Raw genomic sequence first — 25,883 nt, 5'->3', positions numbered from 1 at the left:
GCATTTCAGAAAGGAGTTTGCTTTCCCTGCAAGCCCTTTTGGGATACTTTTATATAGCTTTTAGATTGAGGGGGATCTCTTCTACAACCTGAACAGAACCAGCCCCCTCATTTTCTCTTCTTTCTTCACCTGCTCTGAGCCCTAACCCTTGTGGGAGGGTAACAATATGCCATGAAGTGATGTTCATCTCACCGGGGAGCTGTTCTAAGAAATGTAGAGATAGGATTGGCACATAGCTGTCAGTGCTTGGGAAGGGTCAGTGAAGGACACAAAAATACATAAAATATCCCTTGAAGCCTTGGTTCATGTGCTACATTTAGTCATACAAAATTCAGGACAATCCCTGCAGTAGAACTATCTGAATTCTATGGTACTTTCAGACAAACAAGACAGTGCGAGTAAGAAAGAGTTAAACAGACACAGAAGATGAAGGCTCATGTTAGATGTCAGCTGCTTTGTATAAAAGGTTGGTGATGAGGACACAGCCCAGGGGAAATCTGGGAATCTTGTGACTGTTTCAGGAAGAGACTGCAGTAAAAGAGGAGACATTTGCACCAGTAGATTGAAGTGGAAGTAAAATGAGAGCAGAGGTGAATATACACACACAGAACCAGAGACAGCAGAAGCAACTCAAGGGTCCGTGCTGGGATCACTACTGGTTAATATCTTCATTAAGGGCAAGAGAGAGTGGGATTGAGTTCACCCTCAGCAGGTTTGCAGATGACACGAAGCTGCATTGTGCAGCTGGTGTACTTGAGGGAAAATACGCCACACAGAGGAGTCCTGTCAGGCTTGAGGAGTGGGCCTATGTGAACCTCATGATTCTCAACATGGCCAAGGACAGGGTCCTTCACTTGAATCAGGGCAATCCTTTGAAGGTCCCTTCAAGCCCAAACCATTATATGATTCTGTGATTATAAACTCAGGTACAGACTTACTTTATTGGATCATGCACTTTTCATAAAATCCAAATGCTTTGCAAAATAGGCCAGATTTGAGCGGATCACTGACTTGAAAGAAAACTGAGAAGAAAACCTGACACCACCAATTTTTCCTCTGTTTCTTCACCTACAGAATTCAGGGTTGGTTTTTTTTTTCTGAAATGAGTTGCTTTTTAAAATAAAATTCAACCACGCTATAGAGTCCAAGTCAAAATGCAGATGAACAGCTTTAGCCACCCTAAAGCAAGTTTATTTTCTGAAATACGTATTCCTTCATGAAACATTGACGTGTTGGAGTTTTTTATTCTTTTGCTTCTTTGTGAAGGAAGCAGGTTTTTGGAACCTTGTCATCATTCATGAGAGAGAACTTTTTATTTCTTTGCACCTTTTTCTTTAGAAGGGTTGGAAAGCAACCTCCAAACACCTACATATGCATTCTTTATTTAAAAGCCATCCAAAATGGGCAAGGTAATTAAAAATGTCAGACAGATATTAATAAAGACAGGGAAAATGAGTATAAGGGCAGTAACTAGAGATGGGGCACACAGTCTATCCAGTTTACAGTAAGGGAGGAACCCGGATGGAGCACCCCAAGGTATTTGTTCCTTGAACTCTCTGGACTGGCACTCAGGCTTTCCTTCCCACCAGGCAGTTTTAGTTTATGCTCAGACCACAGAGCCAGACATTTTGAGGAGTGGTTTACATCCACGGGCAAGCTAAGCAGAATTAATGCTTGTGTTCCCATGGGGACTGGGATTGATATTATGACTGCTATTACGTCTGTTTCATGGACAATATAAAAACAATAAAGGATTTGTGTGTCCTTGCACCCGCTGTCCTGCCATCTGTGAGTGCTATCACAGAGGTCAAGCACAATTTAACTTTTAGAGATTAAATGGGATTCACTGGATATTTAAACCACTTCATTAGAGATAATATAGTTCTATTTGACGTTCCCATAAGGGAATTAGAGACACAAGGATTATGCAAAGTAGTATCGTCCATTTAATACCAAATTTGGAATAGGTAAATTAGGCACTGATGCAGTGACTGCAAGCAACTTGGGCCTTTGTGATTTTCAAGGGGCACAAAACCCAGAGAGATCCATGGAATGTAGTTTTTCTCTAAAAGATATTAAAGGTCATTGCAAACGTGCTTTTATGCTAGTATGCAGATTTTACCGAGTTTAAGGGCAAATCTAAAACTAGGAGGTACTCTGTAATTATTTTCCTAGAAAAAGCACTGAACTGGTCAGAGAAAAAGCCATGCAGATCTGGATGTTCTTGTAAAGAGAAAATTTCAGTCATTTCTTATGTGTAAAATGCCTACATTCTTTTGGAATAGCAGCTTTGCTAAAGATTATGGATTTTTGGATATATAAATAAATATATATATTTTGGATATATATATATATATTTGGATATATATATATATATGGATATATATATTTATATATATATTTATATATATAAATATATATTTTTTGGATATATATATAAAGATTATGGAAAACAATTGTTTCTTGGCATAGACCAGTACTGGCATATTTGAATTTTAATATTATTCACAAAGTTTGAACCTATTTTGTTTTAAAATACGTATGGAAATTTAGCACCATCCTAATTCATTCCATTCAGCAGATTTTTGTGGGGGAGGAGGCAATATTCTAAAGTAGCAGGAATAAATTAAATAATATAATTAATAAATTACATACATTTTGTAGGTAGAACCTCTCTTTTTTTTTCACATTTCAACAGTTTTCAAAGCAGTCCTTCCTACAGGAGCCAGTTTAACTCAGACACAGACTGCAATTTAAATATTAAGATGTCATTAATTATGATCCTCCCCACAGGTTTGATTTACTCTTTATCAATGGTTATATTCTCTGTAGAGTCTTCACTGCCTTCAGTAGATGTTGTTTTTATTCACAGAGCTGAGATCTCTAACAGATAAATTGCTCTTTATCTTGCTTTTCTTTTTTTCTTTTTTTCCTAGATTGAATGCTCAAGTATATCTGACTACTCAGAAAAAATTATCAAGGCCAACCACTTGGACAACAGTAAGGCATATATAATTTTGTTTTTCTTTCAGGAAAAAGAGAAGATAACAATTTTGCTTTTTCTGATTTATTTATGTTGTGTGTTTTATATGTAAGTGGTAGTTTTGCAGAGTTTACTTAGGTAATTACCAAATTAAACACCTAATTCTAGGCACTACAACAGTTCCTCACTGGAATTACTGTTACATCTACATTTATTTCTAGGCTCAGAGATTACAGAAGTCAATAGGACTTATCAATAGGCAGTTGGGTTTAGCAAAGCAGAAGGAAGACCCTATATTAGAACTGAACTTACCAAATTAATTCTGCCATTCGAATTCCACCTTCTCTCTTAAACAGAATAGATGTACAAACACCCATACTGCCATTCAAATTGAAATGATGTTTAAAGTAAAAATTTTTCACTAAGATTTCTGACTCCCAACTTTAAAAAAATACTTCAAAACCTTATCAAAATACACACTCACACAAATGAAAATGTTCAATTCATAAAATAAAAATATCATATAACATTTCTTTTTTGCTTGAAAAGAAAGCTGGTGAAATTTCCAAGGTTGTGGAAATTCTAAATAGAAAAAAAACAGCCAACAAAAACCTAGAAGTAACCCCAAGCTACTGAAAACTCTTAGCACAAAATAACCCCCGTCAAGTTCTATTTCATGCCTTCAGTCCTCCTCCAAATCACAGCACACAAGATATCTTTGTAACAACCTAAAAAATCAGTCTTTTTTTAACTGAGGCTGTGAGACAGCTCCTGTTTAAAAGTGCTTTTTTGTGAAGAGCTTGCCTTTGCTGCAGAGCAGGTCATGGCTGGGCTGCACCAAGTGCCCCCGCTTTTTGCTGGGTCTGCGCTGATGCTCTGCCCGCACATGCGCAGGAATGGATTTCTGTTCTGGTTCAGATCTGCTCTAATTTTTATTGCTGTCACTGGCAGTTTCTGACTAACCCCGAGCTCTCTGGGAGGAATATTTATTGCACGTCACGGGTGTTCAAGTGTTGTGGTGTGAAACAGCAGTGACGTGGGATATAAGAGGCCAGCCAGCGAATGCAGCTCTTCGTTCAGGAAAAGAAGGAAGCAAAGGACTAGAAAATACTCTTCTCCACTGTAGGGATAAGGCACTAAAGCAGGGAGGTGTGACCTCCTTGGTTGTTCTGAACCTTGGATGCAGAGGCCATATGTTCCCAGAATGGTCTTTCATCCACTAGAGACACAAATAGCACACCACAAATCAATTTGCATTTGGATTTCCAGCAACAGGAATTGTGTGTGAGGGGATCATTGTCAGAATAAATTAGAAGGTTCCAGTGTGCTCCAGAGGGTGCAGAAGGTATTTATCTCTGCTCCTTCCTCCTGTTTCTACAAGGAGCAAGTCATTGGGAAACCGTGGAGGAAGAAGCAGAGCCCCCTCCCTTTGGCAGGAGATTTGGCAGGACAGGTTCAGCAGCCACCCTGACTGCAGTTTGGTCTCCAAACTGCACACCTGAACCAACATTTACACTTTCACACTCTACACTGACCCACATTCACTTTTATTTCTATGTAGCCAGGTAGTGAGCCAAAGGATCTTGTTTCTCATGGAAAATTTTCTTTCCCCCTCCCACGCCCCCTCCCCCCCCCCCCGCTCAGCCCAAATGTTGAAATGCAGAGTCAGCAAAAGGGGCTGAACCAAGAGAAAACCCACTGTTTCCAGAAGAGATACATACAATACATCTGGGGACAGCACAGTTTGTTCCCACATGATGCCTTATGAAGTGAAGGGAGGTGGAAGGAACCCGTGCTGCTGCTGCTGCAGCTTACACTGTGACTGTTCTAGGTGTAAACAGGGGGCTTCAAAGTCTGCTGGTGTGTCACTCTGGCAGCTGTCAACAGTGCTAAAATTCACTCCAAAAGAACTGTGGCAGTGAAAGTTCTTGGGAGAAAAGAGAACTAAAGAGAGCTCATGGCTGGAGCTTATAGGCATGAAGAGCTTTCAGTAAAACAGATGAACTGTTGAATTACTAACTGTGAAAGAAAGGAGTTTAAATAGCAGCAAAGAGAGGAGAGCTGTGCTCTTTTCCAGTCAGGTTGCTCTTATCAGCTGATGCTTTGTGGTACCCGTCTGAGTCAGAGTGTTCTCAATTTATTAGGGGGCCAGTCTGGATTAAAAATTTGCTACTCAAGTGAAGTGGCCACATCTGGTTAGAGTAATACTAGTACTGCATGTATTTGGGAAAGACAAAACCTCCTCTTCCCTGGGCTGAGTTCTAAAAATCACTCCACACTTCCACACTCAGCCAGCTAACCTAGTTCTAGATAAATTAAATTAAAATAAATTAAATTAAAATAAATTAAATTAACTCTTCCAAAACTGAATGTTGACCGTTTCATCAGTAAAAGTTCCTATCATTAAAAATTGCCATTAATTAAGAGTAATAATTTTATCAATTAGTAATGGAAAGTAGAATATTCACCTTATTCCTAAATTTCAAGTGCTTCTGTTACCTTGTCAAGGAAGAATCCAGAACCATGAGACTTTATCCACTGCAACAAACAGTATAAACAGCAGAGAAAAACAAGCTGAAAATTATTTATCACAAGCTGAAAATGTATTTGGAAATAAGAAATATTATTTTAAAAGTAGAAATGATTGGTGACTTCTGTAGTGGTCCTAAAACAAAAGTATTTGTTACAACTGAACTAAATATGGCCCACCATTTAAATATTAATGTGTAAACCTGCAGGGATGTTTAAAGGCTTCTAAGTGGATTCTTTGCCTTACTTGGTCAATGATCTAGAAATCTGCCAAATTCCAAAGAGCATTGTAAAATGAGATCATACAGGTAACCAGGTAAGGCCTGTTTTTCTGGTTTTTTTAGACATGGTGGGTTTTTTTGTTTGGCCCTTGGATTTTGGGTTGGTTTTTTTTTTCCTTTTATACTGATACTAAAAATTCTATTTATTATACTTACTCTGAATAGTTTCTAAAAAGTGGGAAATGCATTGAGTCACATGGAGTCACCCCTTATCGACAGGCATTCAAGAAGAGAATCATATTGAAAAGGTCAGCCTGACATCACCAGAAAGGAATTTAGGTGTTTTATTATGTGAAACGTATTTCTTTGGATTCTCTTTTCAGTAATCACAATATTTAAAGGTAAAGTGGAAGAAGTTGAATTACCTGTGGATCAAGTAGACATCATCATCAGCGAGTGGATGGGTTACTGTCTGTTCTATGAGTCAATGTTAAACACAGTCATCTTCGCACGAGACAAGTGGCTGGTAGGTGCTCTGCATGTTGTGCTCCTTGCTGGGGCAATCATCATTTATTTTCTGACTACAAGCTTTCCCTTCCCTACTGTTGCCATAACAAGACACGGTTACATCTCCAAGTGCCATTTCTTAGGCTTTAACAAGGAGATAACAAAGGGAACCTCAGTGAAAGAGCTTTGCTTTTGATTAAGTGCTGGCTGGCAAAGTTTGCTAGGCACTATCTAATGACATGGCCACAGGCTGCAAGAGTGGCTGAGGTTAAAGCTGGTGTGACAATCTGACGGAAAACAATAAAGGCATGCAAGGGGTGCTTGTCTGGTTTTTGTATGTGCAGTTCAAAATGTGATGTCTTTGTCAGGTGAATAGATTACGAGATCCATTTCCCCACAATTCATCAACAGAAACCTGGAGGGCTAATGTTTCCAGACCGAGCTGCTTTGTACGTGGTAGCAATTGAAGACAGACAGTACAAGGACTTCAAAATTCACTGTGAGTAAGCACCTGCCAGCAACCCTTTCCTATGGCTATTTCCCTAAAATATTTCGTTCATAGTGGCCTTCTGTAAGCTCTTTGCAGGCCAGAATTCCAATGTAAATGTGAACTCTGAGAAAATGTTGGTCTGCTGATAAATTTGGGAAATTTGATGTAATTTCAAGTGCACAAAGGAAAGATGCATGTATAAATTCATTAAGACTTTGCCTAGAGTTATATTAATACCTCTAGATGTATTTAAAATGTGGATTGTAGGAGATTCAGTTTTGTTGTTGTTTCGATAAATATATAATCCATCGTAACAGCCACAAAAACCAGTAATATTCTTTTGCCATCCAGGTCCTTATTTTTGTTTTTAACATAACAAAAACATAACGACAGTAAGATGCAAATAAATTGTAAATGTGAAGAAATAAACCGAGAAAAAAATTGTATCTCCATGATAAGCTTGTCAAGAAGAAAAAACCCACAATATGTAAAGCTTTTTTTAACACATTTTGTGTGAGAATTTTCAAATTAAAAATAAGGATCAGAAATTTAAATTTTACTTACATGTTAAAAAACGGTTCTAATTTTATTTTTTTTATACTTCATAGATGCATAAAATTGACTTTTCCTTTACTTTTAAAATGTTGGGAGGGTTTCCTTGAAGTGTCATTGAATAACTGGTGCTGTTAGTGACATCTACAAGTGACCCAGTCTAGGCTCCTGCTCGAACCAAGTCAGACTTCACAGTTAAAGCAGGTCACCCACAGGGCCCTGCCCTGCAGTCAGGAGATGGGGATTCCACAGCTCCTCTGAGTGAAGCACCCTTAGGAGTAAACAAGTTTCTAGATATGTAGGCTGACTTCTCCTTGCTGAAACTTGCCTTCATTCCCTCCTCACCTGAAGAGAAGCTGACTTTTTCTTTGTTTCTGTGGCAGTGGACAGCAATTATATCCCATTAGTCTTGCTGTCTCAGGCTAAGCAAAGCCAGTTTTGTTGGACACTCCTTATATCTTAACATGGGGTTCGCGTCCATCGCCACCAGATCGTACTGCTGGTTTGTGTTCAACTTGTCCCCACGTCACCCAAATTTGGATTTATTTGATCATAAGATCATAATACTTGTGATCAAATGAACAAGTTTTGCATTATTGCATTCTTCTTTTCCTTTCAACTTTTTTTGATTCTATTTATTTTTCAGAGCTGGGCAGTTTCACTTAAAGGTATTTTCCATTAGGGAAAAAAAAATCTCAAAATTCCTAAGGAGGTTTATTAACCAAAGATATATGGGAAAGTTTGGGTTAAATTAGTGGGTTCAGACAACCCTTAAATAAAAATGCCTAACTCCTCATTCCTTGCCTCTCACCTCCTCCCAGAAAAGAAGGCTTGGTGTTTCTGTAATCAAATTCAGTGCTAATAAACAGAACTGCCAGTTGGTCAAAATTGCCATTTTGGGTCAAAAGCGAGACCAGTGCAGTGGGGCAGTGACAAGAATTCTCTGTAGGTGCCAGGAAGGATTATATCTCCTCCTCAAGCACAGTCTAGATATTTCTCCTCAGTTATGTGATGACCTTGACAGCTAAACTCCTTACAAAATGTACAGATTCAAATGGATGTATGAGGCATCCATTCTGTAAAGGAATCAGGGTGATTTTGGCCTAAGATCCTTTATGGGTTCTTTCACCTTGCTTTTGAACCCCTTCTTTTCTAGACCTTGAGTCTTTTTCTTTTCTCACAGTCTCTCTCTTTTCAAATTATTTCTTTTTTAGTCATCTGAAAAAATGTTTCAGGTTGTTTTTTCCTCTTCTAAAATGTTGTTTACCTTGAAGACGCTTTATTTTCTGATCTCACCTCTGATTTCCTTTCCCCCCTTACCTTATATACCTCTGTGTCTTCAGTTATTTCCACCTCACTACCCGTCTGTGCCACCATCTTGTCTCTCCTTTCTATTTATAAATGCTTGATGGTGTCTCCTTACATTTCAATTTTTCATCTTTTTCTCTCTTAAGGAGGACAGAGTCTTGCTTTCATATGAGATGAGGGGCTGAGCATTTTAAAGGGCATTCAAGAACTGTTATATTGATTAAGAAATAATGCAATATGAGGTTTCTAGAAAAATCTAACTTCAGATTTTTCCAACTGAAGATTAATGCCACAGAGTACTGCTATAGTCAGTTACTCTGATTTCCTGCAAAATGTAAAACACATAATTTTACTTTTTACCTCCTGTGACAGCTGTCTGCCTAATACAGATAAAGGCACATATTTCAAAGGTATCCCATATAGGCTGAAGTACAGTAAATGATGGAGGCCCCAGTCATAAATAAACAATTAATAAACTGTTTCTTCAGGGTTTCCTAGTTAGTCTTTTCTGAGTAATCACATAGAAACACATGACTTCTATAAATGTAATCTGAAGTTCTCACATGCTCATGATGCCTGAAACAAAAGTTTTGAACACCAGCTCCCCTGAAATGTTGAGAAACTCACAACCCAATAAAGAGATAACAAAGTGGTATCAAAGAATCATTCATGCCTATATTCTTTCCAGTTTAGAAATATGCAGATTTTTCTATCATATTAGATTTTCAGTCATACTCCTCTGGAAACCCCAGTAGCTCAAATGCTATGCTCTGAAAAAAATGAGACATTTCAAACATGCTGGCAAATATGTTTATGAGTGAATTTTGCTTTTTGTTCAAACCGTTTTTTAAAATGTTCCCAGTATTCAGTTTAGACTTGTAGATGAAGCAGTGAATGGACCTTGACTTACATCCTTCATAAGACTAAGATTTTACTTGTTTGAAGGTTCTTCTTTTCACTTTGTTAAGCAACCTTAAAAGCAAAGCCAGTGTACTTTTCCATTTCTCAATGTTTTCATTTTGTGCAAAAAATCCTCAGCATGATAAGAAGCATCTGTTGGAACAATCAGAAGAACTATTCAAATACAGAGGATTGGCATGACTTTTAAATCTTTTCAAAGTGAACCTTTTGCTTTTCTGTCATGATATACATGCAGATTAGAACCTGGAGTCCCAACTATTGAAACACACCTGCAGTTCTACTCCTGCCAGTAATTCACTTGCTGAAACTAAAACTACTTAAATAATCACAAGAACATGTAAACTTCTGATTGAGTGGCAATCTATGGGGGGAAAAAAAAGAAAGTAAGTGTTAAGCAGGATGGATAGGAAAGGATAGCATCCGTAACAGCTATTCCCAAGACTCAGCCTGACATCAGATGATTCTGGGCAACACTCACAAGTGTCTAAAGCCACAAAAATAATTGAAAAATCTCATGTAACGGTTTTGGAGACACCCAAAAATAAGGGTCACTTGTTCAAAGATGTACACTGAGGGCTTATTTTGCTGCAACTGCATTGTCTGTAAAGTATCAGTGATGATATGGACAACTGGAACAGGGACCAAAGAGCTAAAGGGGACATCTGAGAATTAGGGGATGGTAGAAATTCTTTCAAAGAAAAATGCTTTGAGAAGCAAAAAATATTTTCTATTCTTACTGCTAACCTTGACAAATCCATTTGGATTGACAGGGTGGGAGAATGTGTACGGCTTTGACATGACCTGTATTAGGGATGTTGCCATGAAGGAGCCCTTGGTGGACATAGTAGATCCAAAGCAAGTGGTGACCAACGCCTGCTTAATAAAGGTTTGGTGATTCCAAATATACCTAATTATTATACCTAACTGTAGGATTCTTTTGGGACCTGCTGCTTATGTTTTGCTACTATCTTTGCATGCTTTGAACCAGCTGCAGAATGCTGTCATCACACAAACATGTAATACTAGGAAGGAAAATTGTGCAGTTTTGAATTAGCCAGCACTTGCATGTTGCACATGCTCAATACTGTCCCATGACCTGAGCATGAACATTGATACCTTGATTTCTTATGGAATTCCCAAAAGCAAGATGTTCCTTGTGTCTCTACTCGTCTGGTTACTGCAGGCTGTAACTGAGGACTCTTAAAAATTTTGCATGTGCAAATACTGGATGAAGAGAGATGTGGTGTACTTAGATATGAATTTGAATTGCCCTACCTTCTCATAAACAGAGGTTGGAAATTACTGATTGCATGCTGCTGAGGAGAAGGGGTAAATGATTCTGTTTGCAGTAAGAAAGTCTGAAGTATCAGTTCTGAATTGACGAGGAAATAACTAACACCAGAACGTGTGATCAGAGTTGGAACTCAATTTATTTGTCTAACTTCCTAATTCTTAGCCTTATATAGAATGTTACTGTGCTCTCTCAGCCCCAACATCTGCACCCAGAGGTTAACTGGTATGCTGCTCTAGATGTAAGACAGAATGGTCACTAATCCCTGTTCACAAGATGATGTTAACAATGCAAGAACTACCTGCAGGAACACTTGAAAGCTCTAAAATTCCCTACATGTGAAAGAATCCTCCTCATGTGGGACAACTCTCATGAGCAAGGCTGTCTGCATCAATAGCAGTGGTCGTACTAGGTCCATGAATCCAAGAGTATGCTCACTTATCCCAAAGAGTCAATTCTAACTTTTCCCTTTCACTTTTTGCCAGTAACAAACACAGCATTAAGTATTCCCATATGCAAAAGGGAAAGCCATGCCTCCAGTCTGCAGAACCTTTACTGAAAGCAGCAAAAAGGAACAGAAGTAGAAACTCTACATGAGTACGTATGCATGCACAGTCCATCTGCACTGAGGGGAACACAAGATGGCTGTGCCTGAAAACACCCTCAACCAGAGCAGCTTAAAATTGCATTACACACAAAAGAAACAGCTATTTAGACTCTATAAAATATGTCCAGAGAGAAAGAGATCAGGGAGCAAAATGGGTTGGCTGCTCTGGAATAAAAAGCTGCACGCCCGTAATTGAAGTGCAAATCTAATGCTTTATTTAGAAGGTCTTTGAAAGTAATTTGGTTTAAGATGACAGACAAAAATTTTCAAAGTGTGTCTATTGAGGTTTTATATTTAGTTTTGACATCTTTTGTCCATAAACTCAATGGTGCTGTTCCATGTAGAGGTACCATGGGAGCAAAGCAGGTAATAAGTACACAAGCACAAACCACCCTCCATTCCAGAATCAGTCACTAATCTCAAAAACTGATCACTAAAGAAAGAGAAAATTGTCAGTGAAAAACATGAAGGAGGGAGGTTTATGTTCAAGCTAGCAATATGGAAGCAGAAAAAACAGACTCTGCAGTTATATATTTTTTAATTTAGTTTGCTTTTTCACATGGTTTATTTATATAAAGTGCATTTCTTTCGTCCTGAAAATATTTGTGAATTCAGAGAATAATATTAGCCTAAGAAAACATTTGAGAATAAACAAAGCCATAATGTTTAATTATTTAAATATTTTATTACAGCACTTTTGGATAGCACAGCTTGTTCATATTAGATTCACAGAGGGATTTTTAGGGTTGTATTTAACCCAAAGCCAGCTAATTTAGGGTGCCTACCAAATGAATCTGGGTTCTTTCTACATTAGTCAGTGGATGGACTAGTCACTAGACACATTCCTCAGAGACCAGTCAGAGTCTTGTGCTTCTGCAGTTATTTCAATTCCCAATTTAGACACTCTGAATTGTTCTACAAAATCAGCAAAATAAGACATCAACTGTGCATGCTGTGTAGCCATGACACTTATCTAAAATGCTGGAGACTGGAGTAAAATTCCTTCTTTTGTACTCCTCAGAAACTGGATGTAACCCAAGTCCTGGATGCTTTAAGGAACTTCAGGCACTGGGCCACAGGTGCACTAGGGATGGTGCATGCAGGGAATGCGACATCCTCTCTCTTTTGAAAGCCATTCCCTTTTGCATGGTCTCTTAAATACATCTGAGGGGCACAGGAATTGTCCTGCCAAATAGGAGTCCTTGTTTAACTTCCAAACCAAATCAGCCAGGGAGAGTAGTGGGAACAAAGCATCTTCAAACCACCAGAATCAATAACTGAACTCAGGAGAAGTGTACAGGTATCCTACTGAGGGCCTACTGCTGTCAGTAACACTGCCAAAAAAATGGAAAAGTTAAGTTTGTTTCATACTTAGTAAAACAGTTGTGTTTTCTTCTCTGATCCAAAACCAAACAAATAAACAAGCAAACAAACAAACAAAAAAAAAACATGAAAGAACTCCACCAAACCCAGCCATCCACTGAGATTTGAATGTTTAGCATATTTCCATGCTCACAAAATCCTAGCTGACTAACCTGACTGTCTGGGAAGGAGATCAGGAAAGAGGTCCCTTGGCACTCTCGAAGCAACCTTAACTCCAGTTTGTACCTTTGTCCCCTGTGCAGTTAGCTGTAATGAGTGTTGCCATTTTAATTAAGAATACATAGTAGCCAGAGTATAACTCAAAGAGATTGCCAAAACCAGACTTGGCCATTCTCAAAATTATATTAGTTAACAAAAAAGCCCCTACATTTGTCTCATACCTTGCCTTGCAAAACAGCTATGTTTCTGTCCTTAAAAAAGGACTGCAGAAGTAACCAACAGTTTATCCAGGAAATCTGTTCAATATTTTTGAGGAGGTTCTACTGACTAACAAAAATATTTCCTAGTGCTTTTGATTCCCCTTTACCCTGCAGAGCCAACACAGCTCAGAGAGGGGGAGCTAGTTCCCTTTTATGTGTCCCACCATTAGACTTAAGTCCCAATTTCCCCACAGTGAGATCACTCAAAAGACACCAAAAATTACAGAAGTCTGCAGTCACCCACCAGTCCAGTCTAGCTTGGCAAAGCAAATTTTGCAGGCTGCCATGGGATTCTGCCAGGAGACCTCAGAAGTTCTTATTCCTACTTTTTTCTTACCTTCTTTGGAGGGGGAAAAACCAAAAACATTTTAAGGTTATCACAGCTTTAAGTGACCAGTTATATGCATAGGTCACTGATAAACACTAGTGCCTCAGGATGTCATTGCAATGCAGTAGAATAATTTTCATGATGATTAAGTTGTTCTTGAGCAGTAATGTTAACCAGGCAGGCCAAAACTATGGCTTGCTTAAATCATCTCCCTGTAAGTTTTCTAAGTCTCAGAAACACAAATGGGGTCCATGCAAAGGCCTCAGTAACTGAAATATGGCTGCATCTTTCTATGTCTGTTTTTGCAGACTTACCTTAAATTATAGAAGGCAGTTTCTACAAGAGCCCTCTAATGTGCCCTAAAAGAGCCCTCTAATGGGCAGTCTAGACTCTGTTCTCCATTTCTGCAGTACGAGTCTTAAGAAATGCTGGTGAGGTCAGAGACATGATTCCTGACTTCAGCTGGTAGAGAATATTTGGATTTCTGCCTACAAAAATTCCGTTTCCCTATAGGCATGAGCAATAGAGGGATGAGAATGAGCAATGAGGGTACCAGAAAGTGCATAGGAAGCATTCCCCACAGAACAGTTCTTCAGACTTACCATCCTCCCTATCATGACTACACATTTTGGAAACAACCCAGAGAAAAGCAGTACCTTGCTGGGAGAATCAGATCCATGTGAAAAACACACTTCAAGCCTTGAACAGTGAGATTTAAATATTGATGGAAATAAGCAATCTTGAAGACTACATCATTGCTTCCAACTTCTGCAATCAAGCCATAGTATGATTTACATGGTTTGCTTCTGTCTTGCTCAAGAGTAAGATGCCTGTGCTCACTGTTGGGACTGACACAGGACTAGAAAGCATCAAAAAGCAGGCCACTCTCATGCCTCAAATGTTTTGACTGCTTGACACAGTCAAATCACTTTCCTTTCCAGAGATGCGCAAACAAGTTTATTTTTATTAAAAATCCAACTCTGGCATCTGTCCTCATGCTGACAGTCCCTGATGATAAAAGGTCTTTGAACTGGGACCTGTGTCTATCAACATCTATCATGCCTGTATTTGTCAAAGCACCTTTTTACCTTGATTTTCTCCAGCTTCTAGAGCCCCTCCCTGCCATTCCCAAGAGCACACACTCTTCAGTGAGTGTCCTCTCTGTCAGCTTAGTCAGATAACTGGATCATTTGCTCATGATTTGATAGATTAGAATGTACCTCTGATTTCTTACAGTGTTAAAAGCCTGTCAGTCATCTTTGTGTCTGATCATTAAATGAAATACTAAAGTACATCACTTAACACTTAACTGAGAGTCACAGACATCTGCGTGTAAATGTCTTTTTCTTTCTCCTCAAAACAGGAAGTAGACATTTATACAGTGAAGACTGAAGAATTGGAATTTACTTCTGCATTCTGCCTCCAAATTCAGCGCAATGATTACATTCATGCCTTGGTCACCTATTTTAATATTGAATTTACGAAGTGCCATAAGAAGATGGGATTTTCTACAGGTAATCTGTATTTCTTTTGATTTCATTTCTGTTGCTATTAGTCTATCAGTGCTGCTGATTAGATGGTACAGGGAGGTTTAATGTACCACCACATTTGAATTTCAGTGATAAAAACCATTGTAATTTTGGGGGAGGTGAGCAGGATGGGGAAAGAACAACTGCTTATAGGAATTCTGTGGAAACAGAGTTTCACAATGGCTATCAACCTTAGAGCTCAGCAGGAATTTATGTTCCCCACCAGTTTTAGCTAAATCCTGAGTCAAATTTCTCAGATTAGACAGGGAATTATCGGCTCAGTGAGAGATAGCAGCTCTGCATCCTAGTTTTCCCCAAATCCAAAACTCAACAAAGCTCTGGCTTGCCCCAGAGTCTAGAAAAAAACTACCATTTTTTCCAAGCTATAAAAATACCCATAGTGAATATGTGAATCGTCTCTAACAACCCAGCTGGGAAACTCTTGACTTGCCTTGGTGAGCAGATATTTAAAGGAATAACTCCATTCCCTTAAGGCATTGTTTACATGACTGAATAAACCAGAGAGTGTTGCAATTGCCTGTCCTGACTGCCAACTTGTACAGCCTCCTGTCTCAACAGGAGCAGTCAGTCCATGAGGATTGCAAAGCTTGCAGTTGTAGCAGACAGGTATTACCAAATACCCATCTTTCAAGAAATTTTAAAATATCCATGTATCAGTAGATGCCTTTTCAAGTGCAGTCTTTGCTTCCAGTACATACAGGTGAGACAGCCAGTCATGCCTGTCAATATTTTTTTGCATTTGCTTCATTACAGGTACCTAAAGATATAATAACAGACAATGGCCCTGCATGCACAGCAAAGAAATTGTCCAATTTTCTAATGGACTGGAGAGTTCAGCACACTTTTGGTGTTCATTACTCTCCCACCAGTCAAGCCATTGTTGAAAGAACACATCACTCTTTAAAACATTTTCTAGATCAGCAAAAGGGAGGGTTGGCACAGGCAACACCGCAGATGAGGTTAAGTAAAGCTCTGTATGTCTTTAATTTTTTAAACAGCTCTTTTGTAGAGCCTGATCCACCAATCTTCAGACATTTCTCTAACAGTACAAGAGCAAAGTTAAAAGATAATCCTCCAGTGTTAATTAGAAACCCAGAAACCTCATCCTGTAAAAACCTCATCCTGTAGACAGCCTGCATGTAGACAGGAGGTTGAAGGAAGAGTTTCTCTGTCTCTGTTTAGTTTATCATGATAAGGTAGGGGCAGAAGAAATTACTCCATAAAAAGGTCATTTGACCATCTGCTGCTGAAGGTCACCACTGTCTAGAAGACTGGTGTAGATTCTCACCTGGTGTCTGTTGGCAAAGCTCTAGTGAATTCAGTAAAATACACCAGTTTGTAGGACATGACAAAGTGCCACTTCGTTGATGTGTTATTTCTTAAATGATGAATAAGTGTGTAATTTGGGGTGGACTTGGAGACCTGGGCCTGTATTACACTCACCCCCACCCTGTTCATGGGGCACAAATTTCCAGTTATGTCAGGCTTTTCTAGGGAAGATGGCTTTGCACAGGGGCATGTGCACACGTACGTGGGTGTGTACAAGGCAGCAGTTATGACTGAGAATATAAATTCAATTTCATTTTGGTGTAACATGATTTCAGTTAGAAATTTTATGAAGCCATGTCCAAATAGCAAATAGTCTGGATCTGAACTCCTTCAAGAAGATATCTCATTAAACAATTGAAATTAACAGTCATTAAAACTGTCTGGACACATAGACAGAAATTAGCTGGTAAAATCCTTTTCCTTTCAAAGATACCAGTTTGCCAGCACAGTTTATGAAAAAAGTTGGTTTATATCAGTCTTCTGATTCTAGAATTTTAGAAAACAGTTAAAAATTCCTGTCCTGCCAGTTTTTTTAAAAAGCATCAGTATTTGTCCAGTCACAATGAATTTTCAAGGCTAAGTATTTTTTTTAAAATGTTGACATTGAAATGAAATAAGATCATTATTTTATTAAGCAGTGTTAATTATGATACAATACAGTGACCTCATGTGACTGGGGAATACAAACAGAAGAAAAATAAATTTATCAGAGGCTTTTTTTTGCCAGGCTAGGAAGTCTCTGTGCTTGTACAGCTGTTCTTAGGTTCCTAGATCCTCTTGACTGCAAGAGTGGTAGGAACCAGAAGTGACCAATACAGGTTCATTAGGCATTGCTCAAAGATTGGCATTTAAATCAGAAATAAAATCAAATAAGTAAATTAAAAGCCTGAAATTGATTCTGCTACGCAAGACTAGAAATTAATTTAGACCAGTTTCCATCTCTGGAAAATTGCCCAAAATGCCTTTTAAAAGTCCCAAAACAGATCAAGGTGCAAGTGCCCTTTCATCAGCTCTATCCTCCTGGAAACTATAAAATCTGCTGGTTTGGGATCACTAGTCAAATGTTTCATCAGTGGAATTGTGATTAATAGTTTTTGATGAACCTTTCCTTCATGCTTCTGTATAACTTTTTTTTTTTTAACTAATTTAGGCTTCTGAAATTCAAAGCACTTAGTGGTAAAGATTTTCCCAATTTGAACACGTGGGTTGAAAGGGGAGCATTAAAAAAGTGCCTATTTTGCCCTGTAACCCATTTTGCAGAATCCTTCTTGCTGGGTGGGATTCACATCTGGCATATTACAGTAAAAATTAGAAGACAACCCACTGACACTCAACAGAATTGTTCTGTTGTGAAGTATGTTTGCTAATATAGTACATAAAGCATTCTATGAGAAGAAAGGGTTTTTCCCAATTGTTCCCAAGTCATAATTTGATTTTCAAGGCATGTAGGAATTTTCAATAAGTGATATCCGTACATATTTTTTAGCACCTGATGCTCCTTATACTCACTGGAAGCAAACTGTCTTCTACTTGGAGGACTATTTAACTGTGAGACGAGGAGAAGAAATTTATGGGACTATATCCATGAAACCAAATGCAAAAAATGTGGTAAGTCAGCATCCCTGATCCTAATTCCACCTCTATTGATCACAAACTACAATCAGCAATAAAGAAAATGAATAGGACTAAAACAGTGAGCATGCTAAAGGCATTCATGTTTATTAGTAAGAGCTCCAGCCACAGCTTCACCAAAGCTGATGAGAGCAATGATAAAGTAGTGCTAATGTTACAGAAGTCAACCTGCAAAGCAGGCTGGCATGGGAAGGCAGAAACAATTCAAATACATCACCGAGTCAGCTGCCCTCTGCAATCAGCTTGACTGATTTTTGTGATGCAAGCAGGCAAGGGGCTCTTCACACTGTCACTGAAATCAGTACAAAGATCCCTTCTGCCAGCACAGGATGATCAAGTGTAAGTACTTCAGTTCCACATCTATGGGCACTGAGTGATTTGCCACTCAGTGCCCAAGGACAGTCCAACAGGAGGTTAAGTAACACATTTCAGAGGAATGCTTGTATTGAGCATGCTTGAGTTGAACTCACTGATCAAATGTACTTGAGCTCACTAATTGAGTGATAGGGTTGTTTAAAAATTGTGCCTTTCCACAGAAAATACAGATGATTTATTTAAGACTACAGCTAAAGCATGATGGATATCACACAACCATGACTGCTGAAAACTTCCTCAGTTTCTCTGCTGTGGGCTGAATCCCCCTATATCAGTTATTCAGTGCTTCTTTTAACTTGTAAGGAGACTGTGAGGCATGGTCTGATGGACAACCCATGGCTGAATAGAATAAGACATGAGAACTATGGCTTCTGAGAGAAACACTGGCACCACTTTCTGCCAAAAACCTTGAGTAGTATCTCTTCATTTTCTATTACAGTAAACAGCAGTTAAAATAACCTGGTTATCCATCTATGCAGCTGTTGTAATTGTTGAAAAATTACATTTGTTAACTGCAACAAATCTTAACATTTCATTGTCTTCTCTTTTTGCATTGATTTTCCATTTTCCTACCAAACACAGATTGGATATTATTTTCATAGTGCTGTTGATACAGGGGGAGAAATAAGCACAAAATAAACTTGGCATTAAAACAAACACATTCACCCCTGAAGCTACTTGCTGCGAGAGGAAAATAATCTGTTTCCCACCCTTGTGTAGTCCTAGGGGGACTGGAGTAGTTTTTTTTGGGTTAAATGTATCAATTTTCTTTGAGGGAAAAATTAATAAAACATCTCAGATTTGTTCACACAGCAGTTAGCACCTGGATGCAGATTTAGGTGCTAAAATTAATGTGCTCTTGATAGCTGTCATGAGAGAGGAGCCACCTTGGTTCAAAAAGATTTGCTCATGCTTTGTTCTTCTGAAACACGAAGTTTTTCAAAAGCTTGCACAGACACAACTTCCTTCTGTAGGGCTGTGTAGTGCCTCTTCCCTGAAAACGTGTCATTATAAGATAAAAAATTACTAAGGGCTTCTGTACAGTGGGAAGTTTACCAGATATATTCTGGAATAACCCCTAGTGGGAAAGCCCTTTAGCCCAAATTAAGAGTATCTCAATGGGGGATACCCTTTAAAAATTTTCCTAGGATATGTATGATAACAGCATTTCAGAAGCTTCCTGGTAGTAACCAGGACACTGAATCCACCTCAGGAAGAGTATAGAAATACAACCTAGACACGGATTGTATGGTGAATGCTATTACACATCTTACAGCCTGCTTTCTCAGTGTCAGCACCGTTTAAAAACAGAGGAAGTTAGAAACCACCACAGGAATCTCTTGAATCTGCTGGTCTTTTCAACCCAAGCAATGATAACTGCATTAATACACTAAACTTACGGTCTTACTTACATGTTACATTTAAATCTTTTTACAGCGTGACCTGGATTTCACAGTAGACTTGGATTTTAAAGGACAGCTATGTGAAATGTCAGTATCTAATGACTACAAAATGCGTTAGCAAGAAACCTTTCAGAGAGATGAAAAGGAGAATTTTATCAAGTCTTGAACTGCTGAGCTTCAAGCTAGGAACAACTGTTCACAAGATTATTATATTAAATACTAGAATGTTTACTCTGATGGAGGGTGGTAACCTGATCTTTCTTGCAGATAGTACAGGGGGCTGGGATCCCACTGTGAATGTACAGTATACAGAACTGTAGCTTTTGTTAAACATAGGAAAAAAAATAAGCAACAGTCTTGAGTGTTCTGGTTAACTTTAGGATGGCAGAAGATGCATTTACAAATTGTATTACTTACTGTGAATTTCTGGTTCTTCCAAGCTTTGCATGTTAAAGATGATTAGGGCAGTTTTCTCACTATGAAAGACTACTACAGCACATTACTGTGATAGTATTACTGGACTTATATTCAATATAAATGAATATATATATTGTACATGAGAAAAAAAGAACTCATTTCATAATAGGAATTTGTTTTGTGATTATTTAATTCTCATTATGCAGTTATGGAAAGATAATGATGTTACCTCTGGCACTACTCTAGGCAGTGATATATTCCATTAACTGTCCAATGTTATAGCTTTGGTAAATATTCCATGCAAAGTGTAGATAAGAGCTGGGCATTTACAGGAAGTTCAACAACTATATTTTTGAATGTCCTCTGAAAATGTGGACCATTCGTTTTGAAATTCACCTTCACAACTGGATGTCTGTTCAGAGCTTTTAAAAACATTAGCTTTTTATCCTTGAAAATATTCTGTGGTGAGTTTTTATAGCTGGATTTTGCATGAGACTTTCAGAAATCAGACACCTAGTATTTAAATGTGATGAATGCAAAGTCTCTGAAATGGTGGATAATTCATGCTTCTTGGCCATGCCATATTTCAGTTCTTTGCAAAATTCTTAATACAAAATAATTTTTAAAAAATAGGAATTAGTGTTACCTTTTGGTGATGTTTTAGATAAGTTTTAAATTGCAAATACTATTCTCAAGGGTGCAGTAATTTGCAGGAGCAAGTTAATGTCTTTAAAAAAAAATGTCGATGGCTTCTGATATTACCAAGATGTCTGTAGCTTTCCCATCCCCTTGAGCCCCTTATTTTTCTTACAAAATCTCCTGCTTATTGTTAAAATATTAAGTGCTTACAATTCCTCATATGTATGTATCAGGTCTTTTTACTATATGAATGTGGGCCATTTAATCACATGTAATTCATCAACTACTGCATCACCAGTCCTATCTACACATTTTCCAGTCCGTCTGGCATTAGGCACTAAATCATGTTCTATCTTGTACTGGATAAGATTGACTAGTTTTTTGCCTAAAAATATTTTTAATCACCTGCAAATAAAGCATACTTGAAGATGTATTTTGCCAGTATTTGTCAACTTCTCACTTTTTAGAAACCTATTTCTATTGATTTTTCCCTCCACAGAAACTGTACAGTGCCTCCATTTTCTTATGGTCTAAAGAATATGGTCTAGGGATTGTATCACATGGTATCTATGTAGAGTGAAATTAAACTGTAATTCAGCAGTAAAAGATACTGTTTTCAATTTAGTTCATCATCGTTGTTTTAAAGCACTTTTCTTTCATATTTCTGGAGTGTGGATGAACAACTTCCCTCACAAATTCGAGTTTATCTGTCAAATATTGCTGTCATTTTCAGGAAATGAGTTCAGCTACTCTCAGTAATGGACTGGAACAAAACCCTCTGCAAGTCCCTTTCTAGTAACACTTTTGTGATTCTAGGAATTTAAGGTAAGGAATTCTACCAGATTTTTTTCTCAGGCCCTCCATTTATATAAATCTACTCAAACGATATTTTCATCTTCTTCTTTGCCACTAATCACTGAGCTGACTATTACTGAAAGAGGAAAGACTCTTGCTTTGTTTGTTTAAATTATACTTTGAAAGCACTTCAAACCATCCACTTCTCTAGACCACTGCATAAATATTTAATAACTTGAATATTAAAAGAATAACAAAGAAGGAAAAAAATCTCATACCTTGTTTAGAACAAACAAACAAAATAAAAGACAAATGAGGAAAAAAAAGAAAAAAAAAAAATATTCCAAAGAGTCTTAAGAGTCTTTACTGAGAATGTGTCATTTTTGCCTGACAGAAAGCACAGGTCAAGAAGCAGAAAAAAAACCCCACTAGATCAGAACAGCTCATTAACCAATTTGAGAATTATTTAAGCACTGCTGTCCACTGTCTGCCCTTTCTGCCTCATCTTTCAACTACTGACAGTGAAGTGTTGGTCTCTCTTCAATAGTGGCCCCTTTGCCTTAGTACTTGAAGCGCCCATTCACTTTAGTGTTGCAAGATTAAATCCTGACTGATATTACTAATGGCACAGTTCTGAGAAGGCCACCACACCTCAGGCACGTTCTGTCCTGGAAAATTAGCTTGTGCTTTTCTTCACATCAAAAAAATCATCATGTATTTCTCCATCACAAAAAGAACTGAGAGTGCCTACTGCAGAGCTGAGTGTCTTCCTGTCACAGTGATCAAAAAGCAAATTCAGGCTTCCAAAGCCATTAAAGCTGTTACCTACCAACAAGGCTTTGAAAGCACCGGTGAGTTCGGCACACAGAGGATCAGTTAGGTCAGCATTAGTGGAACAGGTATGCAAAGACCTTGCAGGTCAGGTGTGATCAGCTAGAAGGCTTTCCTCAGCAATCCACCAAGTCCGGGTAACTACCACAGAGCTTCATTTTCTCAAGGCTCGAATAAGGTCTCTCTCCAGGACTGAACCAAAGCTACTGATTTTCAAAACTTTGCATTAAAATATAATGACAAAATGACCGTTGAGAGCTGGAACAGACACATGTTTAAAACGTTTAATTCCCTTCCCACAGACAGGAGAAGAAGATCATGAGCTAAGGTCAGAGCATGAGAAAGAAACTGAAATACAGTATTTACACAAAAGACTGTCCCTGATGAGTAACACAGCGCTGGAGAAAAGAGAAAGCAGGTCGCTTCTGCCTTGACTCTGATCTTAAGGCAAAAGTATTAAAACTCTTCTCAGGGGTTGTTCTGTCACTTGAAACAAAAAGGAGCATCCAAAAAAAGTTACATTCTGAGCATGCTTCTGAAAGGCACAGTGGGCAATTCACACTTGCAGTGCTTGATAGGATTAAGGAAGGAGTCTGCAGTGTTAGGGGGGCCACTCTGTATTCCCAAGGTTCTCTAAGGAGCAGTGTAGTATGGCTCTATTCTCATAAGCATTTCTTACTCCCAGAACCAATTAGCCCTTGCCAGATGTCCTTAGTTTCAGGTTTGGGTTTTGCAGGGCTTGTTCTGGGGACCTTTCTGTGTGCAGAATTAGGGGTTTACAGCCTTTTTCTACTGTCTTAGACTTCTAATAGGAGTTGAAACTGTCCCGAATATGAACAAGAATATAACCCAAGGCAGTAATATTTGCCCAGTAATACCTAAGGCATGTTTTTACCACAGAGCTAATTTGAAGAACCTTCTCAGAGATCATTTCTTACAGGATTTGTTTTAAACTTAATATTAATTCAGAAATTAATTTAGCACATACAGATTTGATTATAGATAACTTCATTCACTTAGAAGGTAAGTTTATAAAGGATACATGGTATTCTATGTATCTAATGAAGAATAAATCCCTGCTTTAAGACAATTAGAAAGAACAAGGCTGACCTGCTGAAAAGCAGCTCTTCAGAGAAGGACCTGGGGGTGCTGGTGGACAACAAGCTGCCCATGAGCCAGCAGTGTGTCCTGGTGGCCAAGAAGGCTAATGGTGTCCTGGGGTGGCATAGGAAGAACATTGCCAGCAGGTTGAAGGAGGTGATCCTGCCCCTCTACTCAGCCCTGGTGAGGTGAATCTGGGATGCTGTGTCCAGTTCTGGGCTCCTCAGACCAGGAGAGACATGGAGCTCCTGGGACAGGTCCAGCAGAGGGGAGTGAGGATGACTGGGGGACTGGAGCATTTCTCTTAGGAGGAAAGGCTGAGGGATCTGGGCCTGTTCAGCCTCGAGAAGACTGAGAGGGGACCTTATCAATGTCTGTAAGTACCTTAAGAGAGAGTGCCAAGAGAAGGGGTCCAGACTCTTCTCAGTGATGCCGATCAATACGACAAGAGGCAGTGGGCAGAAACTGATGCTCAGGAAGTTCCACATGAGCCTGTCACTTGGTTTGTTCAGCCTAGAGGAGATTGAGGGGAGACCTCATTGTGGTCTTCAGCATCGTCAGGAGGAGAAGTGAGGGGAAAGTACTGACCTTTGCATCCTTGCAGCCAGTGGCAGGACTGAAGGAAGCTGAGTCAGGGAGGTTTAGGTTGGATATCAGGAAAAGGTTTTTCATGCAGAGGGTGGCTGAGCACTGGAACAGGCTCCCCAGGGCAGTGGTTACAGCACCAAGCCGGAAGAGTTCAGGAAGCATTTGGAAAACACTCTCAGGCACATGGTGTGACTCTTGGAGTGTCCTGTGCAGGGCCAGGAGTTGGACTCAATGATCCTGATGTATTGACAGCATATTCTATGATTCCATGAGGAAGAACTTTACTGTGTGGATGACCAAGCACTGGAACAGATGGGCCAGGGAGGTTCTGGAATCTCCTTCCCTGGAAATATTAAAAAATGTCTTGGCAACTAATCCTGAGTAATGTATTCTAAGGGACCCTGCTTGAGCAGGGGGTTAGACTACATGGCCCCCAGTGGTGCTTTCCAAACCTTACCGTTCCGGGATTCTTTGATTTCCAAGAACAGAGACTCCCCAGCCTCTCTGGGCAGCTGTTCCAGGGCTACACTAATCTCACAGGGACACTTAATGTTCAACTGGAATTTCTCATGTTTTAACTTGGGACTGTTGGTTTTTGTTGTTTTATTATTTGCCCCTGAGAAACGCCTGGCTGTAACTCTCCATTAGGTGCTGGAAGATACAATTAGTTCCCACCTTAGTCCCCTCATGGTAACTCCCCTCTTCCTTACACAACCCATGATTGCATCCTAGCCTTTTATATGAATTACACCTCCTATCCACCTGTAATCCCCCTTCCTCCATTTTTCCTTCTAACTGTTTATGTTGCTGCTGTTACACGCTGCTTAACAAATGCATCTAAGGGGTTTGCAACGAATGTAATCCCAAGGATCACTGTTTAAAAGAGAACTTCAGTTTTCCTACTGTGTTGTGTTGGTGGCATGGAGGACACATTTTATGAGCAATTTCCATTGGCTTATAAGGTCTAAGTTTATGCCAGTGTGTGCACTTGCCTAGTTGGAATATACAATTAAGCCAGGTGACTTCTTTTTCAATAGGCATGAAGCATTCACAGACTAGTTCCAGCTGGAAAAGTGGGAGGTTTTTAGCCTTTTTTGAAACATTTCTTTTCAACATTTCTCAGAGATAATCTCAGATCTTAATCTGCTAAGCACACAGGTATGTGGGAAGAAGACAAATCCTTTAGATTACATCTGAATTTCCTAGAAATTAACTGTGAATTAAGAGTACCTACAAATATTTTTTAAAAGCAACTAAAGAAACAAACCTGATGTTTTAGATCTGATATAACAATATGTTTAGAGTAAGGAGAACATGAATCATCAGCTAGAGATTTCCCAGAAAACTGGTATTTCTGCACAGTATGACTGGGGTGAGCCAGGGCAGTAGTACGCCTACAGGGAACAAGAGTGTGCCCTGAAAATAGCTGCTGCTTCTGAGGATAGACACAGAAAGGGTAAAAGATGTGTTCTGTACAGTTGAGACAGAGAAAGAAGCAGACCACTGCTCACAGCAAAGCACCTGTCTCTTAGACAAAAAATAAAAATTATTCTAGGGTTCAGATACAGCTGACAGGAAAGAAAAAGATTTCTATGATCTCAAAATTTTTGCAATCTCTGCTGTTCTCTTTGCATCTCTTTCAGGCTCTACAGGTACCAATACAATCTCCCCGCCTCCCTTCCCT

At 38.9% G+C, this 25,883-nt stretch overlaps 1 protein-coding gene across 1 annotated transcript in view; it reads left to right on the top strand.

Moving 5' to 3' along the window:
• The window catches only part of PRMT8 (protein arginine methyltransferase 8), a 57,512-nt gene extending 36,305 nt beyond the window's left edge, over positions 1-21,207 (top strand). The window contains exons 4-10 of the mRNA XM_069031247.1: positions 2,937-3,000; positions 6,117-6,259; positions 6,652-6,739; positions 10,282-10,397; positions 14,903-15,053; positions 17,905-18,026; positions 19,863-21,207. Of these exons, the coding sequence (XP_068887348.1) occupies positions 2,937-3,000; positions 6,117-6,259; positions 6,652-6,739; positions 10,282-10,397; positions 14,903-15,053; positions 17,905-18,026; positions 19,863-19,946 (768 nt within the window). The 3' untranslated portion in view covers positions 19,947-21,207. The remainder of the gene's footprint in view (positions 1-2,936; positions 3,001-6,116; positions 6,260-6,651; positions 6,740-10,281; positions 10,398-14,902; positions 15,054-17,904; positions 18,027-19,862) is intronic.
• The last annotated feature ends 4,676 nt before the right edge of the window (positions 21,208-25,883 follow it).

Source organism: Aphelocoma coerulescens, chromosome 1, assembly GCF_041296385.1.
Source record: "Aphelocoma coerulescens isolate FSJ_1873_10779 chromosome 1, UR_Acoe_1.0, whole genome shotgun sequence".
Taxonomy (NCBI): domain Eukaryota; kingdom Metazoa; phylum Chordata; class Aves; order Passeriformes; family Corvidae; genus Aphelocoma; species Aphelocoma coerulescens.
This window is presented reverse-complemented; position numbering and strand designations above follow the sequence as displayed.